The following is a 7,230-nucleotide window of genomic DNA, read 5'->3' as shown; positions in this document are numbered from 1 at the left end:
GTGGGGGGGGGGGGGATGGTCAAGGGGTAGGAGTTGGACGGATTGCGTGGGTGGGTGGAGAGGAGACATTAAACTTGGAATGTCACTTATCCAATTTGTTTTCTCTACTTCCATTAAGGAAGTCATTTTCCTTATTTTTAAAGAACTAGTCTTCCTAGAGAAAATCGTTTCCAAACATATTGACCAACCAAACATAGGAAAATGTTTTCCTCCACAGTAAACACACCCAAAGGCAACTTCCAGAAAATATATAATTGCGAAAGGAGAAAATTCCACTAAAAGATTTACAAGAAAACACAACTACCAGATAAACAAGCAAAGCAATATTTACCTCAAGTGGCGCGAATGTTTCCATTAAATAGACTCAAAACAGGAAAACTGCAAAAGAAGTTCATCAGCGTCTGGATTCTGGAAGCAACAAGTAATGTTTGATAAACTGAGAAGCAATTCGAACTCTCTTCCCTGAGGCAATATCTAGCCAATTGTGTGTTTTTTCATTATAAGCTAGTGTCTTTTGAAAAGGAGAGGAGCTTCATCAGTATCAAATCAGTCTGAACCAAGAGATCAATAACAATCAACTGAAAAAGATTGCTTCTTTTTTTTTGTAACCGAGAAATCCGTCTGTGACCCGCCCTTTGGACCAATCACAGTAAAATCTTCCTCAAATCCAAGAAGTGTAATTAAACCCCTTGCTCTTTCACTATTCAGAAGGTTCTTCATGGTTAGACATATTATAAGTGATGATATTAAAATGGAAAGGAAACAACAATGAAGGCATCAGAATAGAAGCATATTCATCTCAGCTTCATGGCTTGTTAGCGTTAATCAAATGGAGAAATTTTAAATGCTAAACTTCTAAAGATAAATGAAGAATAGTAAAAGACCGCTACGAAAAATTAACCAGAAATAGTTAAATAATATATTTTAACATATAACAATTCTCTAAGGATATTTTACCAGACACATTATACACTCAAAAATGAGCACCGCCATTAAATTCTTCATCGATCTAAAGGATATAACATATCCTCGATTTCATCAACTTTCTGTAGTCTAACTCATGAAGAACAAGGTTTTTATTGACCCAAACCAACACAAGTACCCTATGAAAGTAGGTTCTTTTACTTTAGTTTCTTCCAGAATCTTCTGGCTGTGTTCACAATAACATAAGTGGCAGGAATGATTTCAATTTGATAGAAATAACAACAGCTTCCCTTTTGAGTTTCTTTTTTCCTTTTTTAAGGGGCGGAAACAACCAAAGAATAGGCTTAGATATCTATCTTGGAGTACCAGTATGGAGATCTAGCAAAATCAGAATGCAGCATTACAAGAACAGGTTAAAACCAAATCAAATGACATAGAACCTGAAACCACTAAAAAGCACATTCATACACTTTCAAAGAAAAAACGCTGTACAATTTGAGCAGAATAAAATGAAGCCAAGGGAATAAAGATTCAGCAACATGGTATATACTATAAATAACTGTGACTTTCTAATATGCGAATATAAATAAACCTTAGAGGAAGAAAGGAGAAAGGTGGGGGATCAGGGAGTAGAAATAAGTATGGGACTCCACAGCCTCACACACATCAAGTGTTAAGCTTTAGGACAAATTTAGAAAACGTAAATAAGATATCGCCAGCAAATACTCCTTATCACATACGATAACAGATGAAAGCAGAGATGTTAACTCACCCAAATGTGAATATGGTGGAGCTAACAAGAGAAACTCTTTGCCTGAAATCAAAGTAAATGGCAGACGAGAAAAGGGAGTGGGTAGGAAATATCTAATAACATACAAATTACAGTAATCAAGATTCATGAATAGTAAAAACTTAACTAGAGATGAAAACAATTCTTATTTTTATTTTTTTAGAGGAAGAAAACGTAAATAACATATATTCGAGATATCACCAACCAGATGGTAAAAGTGCAATTACAGATTTTTCTATTCAAATTGTACGCCAAAAACAACTGATAAACCACAGAACAGTTAAAAAAACAACAAATCAACTCATTATCCCTGGAGATTGGATCCACCTCATCTCCTAGACCTTTGCTTCGCCTTCGAGTCAAAATGGTGAGCTCTAAGCTTTTTCTTTTTCGTAAAAGTTGTCTGTCCACCAGCACCTTCTCTAAATGGCATACCCATGAGAGCCAACAATCTGTGTGCCTCTTTATCTGTCTCAGCTGTTGTTGTTATGCAAACATCCATCCCTCTTGGCTTACCAAGAGCATCATAACTTAGCTCTGGGAAGACACTCTGTTCACGAAAGCCAATGCTATAATTTCCATGACCATCAAAGCTATTGGGGTTTACGCCTTGAAAATCCCTAGTTCGAGGAAGCCCCAAATTAATTAACCGGTCAAGGAATGAATACATCACATTCCCTCGAAGTGTAACAGCAATTCCAAGCGGTTGACCTTCTCTAATTTTGAAAGTAGCAATAGCATTCTTAGCCCTAGTCTTCACAGGCCTTTGCCCTGTAATTAAGGCCAAATCATTCATTGCTGCATCCAAACCCTTGGAATTTTGTGCAGCATCTCCTATACCACAATTTACCACAATCTTTTCGACCTTCGGAACCTAAAACAGGTTTTTCCACATTCCGTATTAAATCAAATTAAAATTAAAAAATAATAATAGAGTTAGAAGCAATAGGTCAATGCAACTAATTTTCACTGTGATTTCTCACTCCCCAAATGATAATAGTGTCAAACAAACTAATTTCTCAGCATTTCAACTCTAAAATTCAACATTTAATCAAACAAACAAGAAACAGTGCAAATTTGTAGATATAAGTTGTAAAATTTGAAGCTAAAGAAGTACATATGCTTTGAAATTGAAATTAACTTGAAAAAGTATAATTGAAAATTGAAGTTGTGTTTGAACCTGCACTAAGCTTTTTTTAAAAATGAAAAAAATTTGTTCAATTCCCCCATTTTCCCTTTCCCAAGCCCTAATTTTTATCTGTTCTGAAAAAAATGCAATGAACAAACGACACCTAAGTTTACCTGAAGAATATTGGTGTAACTGAATTCTTCCTTCAACAACGGCACAATCTTTTCGAGGTAATTTGTTTTCAGACGATTAACTTTTTCAGCTTCACTTTTATCCACTAGTACTGTTGCTGAAGCTTTCACCGTCAATTTATTGGACGACCGGAGCTTAGTATTTCCGACCGGCAATCGAACGGAGTACGCCGGAAACTCAGCATTGTAGAAAGAGGAGGCCGTGGAGTGTAGAAGAAGAGGAGAAGCCGCCATTTCTCTGAGCTTTTTCTCTCTGTGTGTGAAAAATAAAAGGGTAATAGGATAAGATGTTCTTTGTGGATATAACAGAGTTCTCTCTACTAAATTTTAATTTGTGAATGTTTAAGTCAAAAAAAAAAAATTCCCATCCATTTCGCTATAGATTTTTCGAGTAAAATTTGATAAACATTGTTTGGTTATACAATTTGTAATTTCTTACATGAACGTCAAAACAGTGATGTAATATTCAGTAAATAAGAAAGTGATGATATGATTATTTATAAAAATAACGAACAATCAACTTAGGATAACAAAGTCATATGTTTTGTGTACTTCATAATGTATGAAATGATGCTTGTTGCACTGTCTCTGAATTACCATATTGCTTCAGTGTCATGGATACTACTTGTTACGAAAGTCGTGAATCTTTTTATTCTACCTTGCTATGTAATTTATAGTTAGTTTTAATAATTTTTAAAACTTATGAGTATATATCACATTTATTAAAAAAGTGAAATACGTTTCCCAAAAATTAAGCCAAACAAATGATAAAATTTCACCCAAATAATATTTCTTAAGAATATTTAGAAATTTATGGTTAAACGCTAGTTTAAAGTTTTGGGCTAAAAATTATTGAATGAAGATCGTATCAAATTAGGAAAATTGTATATAATAGCAAACTATTAATCCAAATTAAATGCTATAAATAACTTTGATTTAATTGTACCCTATAGCAAACTATTGCTATTTTCGCCACTCTCCTGGTGGAATCTCGCTCGCCATTCTCGTTTGGTGGCAGTCTCGCTTGTCTCTCTCGTTTTTTATACAAACACAATTGTATAAAATGTGTTTGTGTTTGTAATAAAGCGAGAGGAAATTGAATAGATACATACATTTTTGTTCACCTCTGTGAAATCTCGCTCACCACTCTCCCGAATCTTCCTCGCCTCTCTCGTCTCTCTCGTTTATACAAACAGAAACGAAATGTATAAATTGCATTTCTGTTTGTATAAAACGATAGAAAATTGTATATACACATGTAAATGCATATATCTTCGTCCTATACACTTATAATTATACAATACAAATGTTCCTCTGCCCAATTTTCTTTTGTCTTTCTCTCTTTCTCGTTTTATACATACACAGATGACAGATTATACCATTGATCTTTTGTATACAACTACTTTCTTTTGTATATGTATAGCGAATTATACAACTGCATTCTTTGTATGTGTATATAGCGAACTATACATATTTATGTTTGTTATGAAGCGCAAGAATACAAACTTTGCTATATCATACAAATATGAATTTTGTATTTTGTTATACATTAAAGTTGCTCTATCATATTTTATTGGTCCAACAAAATTTTTGACCAAGAAAATAGTTGGGGTCTATTAAACTGGAATGAGGTAGGCCCAAGTCTAAATTGGTTTTAGTGGGCTGGATAATTTTTTGAAAATTTAACGTCGTAGTGGCCCATTTCATTAAATAAACCTAATCTTTATTATTTAGCCAGTTTCTTCACTGGCATGTCTTTGTTTACATTTATAGCCTAATTTTGCTCATTTCTTCTATACTTGTATTTACTTAGATTATTTGAACTTCGTTTATAATTTATTTATTTTGGATGAGTTTACCTTGAATAAAGATGAAAATAAACGAATTTCACATCGAATGTGATTGAAACTTCAAAAGTTGTGGTAGAGTAGAAAGTACGAATATATTCTTATCAGAAGTTTTAAATCCAGACTTATAGTATATAATTTCTTTTGATATATATAGAGAGAGAGAGAAAGTGTTTTACATTATTTGCACTTTTTTTATATGAATCTGAATTAATTTGAGTTTACTAATTCCCGATCTCGACTTTGAAAACTCGAGTTTACTATTTTATTTGGGACTCAATTATATTCTTAAAGTTTTTTTTCATACATATTTGATTGCTCAATCAAAAAAAAAATTATAAAAATAGTACAATTGTCTTTGGATTCCTACTTCAATCTATAAGAAATGTCATCTTTTCTTGTACATTTTCAATAAAATTAAAGTTACCCTTTTTTGTACTTTGGCTCTAGGAAGAATATATATACATATATATTACTTATTAAGTAATATTTGCCGTTGACCTTTAAAAACTCCTATAAAAAATATTTTCTAGATTAACTATAAAGTTTCAATTGAATTAATTTATAAAATAAGTAGACTTCTCCATTTTCAAGCTTAGTGGAAAAAGTTATCCCTTGGAAAAAAAAACAAAAATTATTCCATGAAAAGGGTCCTAAAAATATACTTTTAATAACAATAATCTAAATTCATGTCGGAAATTTTAAGTTAAGGTAAAATACGCTTTGATAAAAACAATTTCATATTTATGATTCGAATTTTAAAAGAATTCTTTTGTTTTCTAAAATATTTTTGTTGTAAATTTGAAATAAATTTGAAATGTAAGATGTTTGGGATTCTCCCAGTGTTATTCAAAGGTTTCGATTTTGAACATATCAAAATAGGGAAAAATCATGTAAGAAGTGTTGCTCTCAGAAATAAACCTTACGATCACAAAATCAAATTCAATTGAACCCTGATATAAATAAAAGATACCGATCTTTTTTTTATATATAAAAAAACACTAAAGTTTGGACCACCTTTTGATAGACTTTCTTTTTATCTTGTTTTTGGTTAGACTCACTCGTGACTCAATTGATAATTAATAATCATAGTAGTACGTACTACAAGGACCATGAAAAAGTAAATATATTTTAGAAAATAGTCAACAAGTGATTTTTCTTATATTTTCTTATACCCTTTCTAAGATTTTGCGTTCGAGTTCTACGAATTAATTACATAATTATTTGGTTAGCGAATATTTTATCTCCAATACAATGATTTCCTGGTATGAATATTAAATTCTTATGATCAAATATTTTGAAATTTCATTTCTTTAGTTTATAAAAATTATAAAGAATTTAATAAATTTCAAAACAAGAATAAATTGAAAGGCAATAGCGCTATCAAAACGTTCCACTAGTGGAGACATATCGAAAGGTTACACTTATAACCTATGACATTGAAAAAAAAAATATATTTCTCGTTTCAGTTTCACGGATCAAAGAAAGACGAAAACTTAATCAGTATACAAATTCTATATTTATTGTCAAACTTTTTATCTAGTACAACTTATTTTACAGAAATTTCATTAATATTGTCATAGAATATAACCACTCCAATAATTGAAGTTATTCTTCTATATTAATTGCAAAAAAAAAACAATTTCATTCATTATTTATGAAATGATACTTGAGATTTCAATTTTCCAAGAAGAAAATAATACTTTTTATTTTTTTTATTTTCAAAAATAGTGCCTCTGACAAATTGTGATCTGCAGCTAAAAAGACTAATCAAATAAAAAATATTCAAAAAATTAAAAATAAAAAAAAATCTGCAAAAACCACCATCGTTGACTACTTCATTATATTGGTCATTTTGACAAACTAGTCTAACACTTTGCTTCATTGTTTTTTGTGCCCTACTTTTTATTTATTTTTTTTCTAAATTAAAAGGCTACAGTTATTTCCAACCTATAGTACTAATAAAATAAAAGTACTATTATATAGTTTATAGGAAAAATAAATAAAATAAAATAATATTTAGGGTCTTCGTAGAGTTGAAAGTTAAAACTAAAGTAACCAACACGTAGTAAAAAAAATAAAATATGCATGACTATTGTTTTTTAGACATAAAGGTCCCACCTTAATTAAGAATTATATTAAGTTGAAAAATTACACTAAAAAAAATATTATACGTCAATAAAATTTGAAAAAGAGTCATATTTTAAGCGTGTGATGTAAAAATATATATTCTAATATAAATATTAATGACTGTTTATATAGTTTAAACCTATAATTTGTAAATCATATGAAAATATTTTATCATTTTATGAATAACTCCCGACCCATAAATGATGAGTAGTTGAGATT

General features: G+C 30.6%; 2 protein-coding genes across 2 annotated transcripts in view; both read right to left on the bottom strand.

Annotated features, from left to right (window-relative positions):
* Positions 1-1,726, bottom strand: part of LOC107031291 (transcription factor SRM1-like) — a 5,959-nt gene extending 4,233 nt beyond the window's left edge. The window contains exon 1 of the mRNA XM_015232605.2: positions 332-1,726. The gene's annotated coding sequence lies outside the window, so the exon portion shown is untranslated. The remainder of the gene's footprint in view (positions 1-331) is intronic.
* Positions 1,727-1,841: 115 nt separating this feature from the next.
* On the bottom strand, positions 1,842-3,337 carry LOC107031292 (50S ribosomal protein L5, chloroplastic). The gene is made up of 2 exons (XM_015232606.2): positions 3,017-3,337; positions 1,842-2,588 (listed from the first exon to the last, which is right to left on the bottom strand). The coding sequence occupies exons 1-2, from the start codon at positions 3,266-3,268 to the stop codon at positions 2,043-2,045; spliced, it is 798 nt and encodes a 265-aa protein (XP_015088092.1). The 5' UTR covers positions 3,269-3,337; the 3' UTR covers positions 1,842-2,042.
* Positions 3,338-7,230: the final 3,893 nt, after the last annotated feature.

The sequence above is a fragment of the Solanum pennellii genome, chromosome 9 (genome assembly GCF_001406875.1).
Source record: "Solanum pennellii chromosome 9, SPENNV200".
NCBI classification, from domain to species: domain Eukaryota; kingdom Viridiplantae; phylum Streptophyta; class Magnoliopsida; order Solanales; family Solanaceae; genus Solanum; species Solanum pennellii.
Note: the sequence above shows the minus strand (reverse complement) of the source record. Positions and strands in the feature narration are given on the sequence as shown.

Coding starts and splice junctions, on each gene's coding strand:
- LOC107031292 (XM_015232606.2), bottom strand. CDS start 3,268: ATGGCGGCTTCTCCTCTTCTTCTACACTCCACGGCCTCCTCTTTCTAC. Junction 2,589..3,016: donor GTTACACCAATATTCTTCAG/GTAAACTTAGGT, acceptor AACCTGTTTTAG/GTTCCGAAGGTCGAAAAGAT.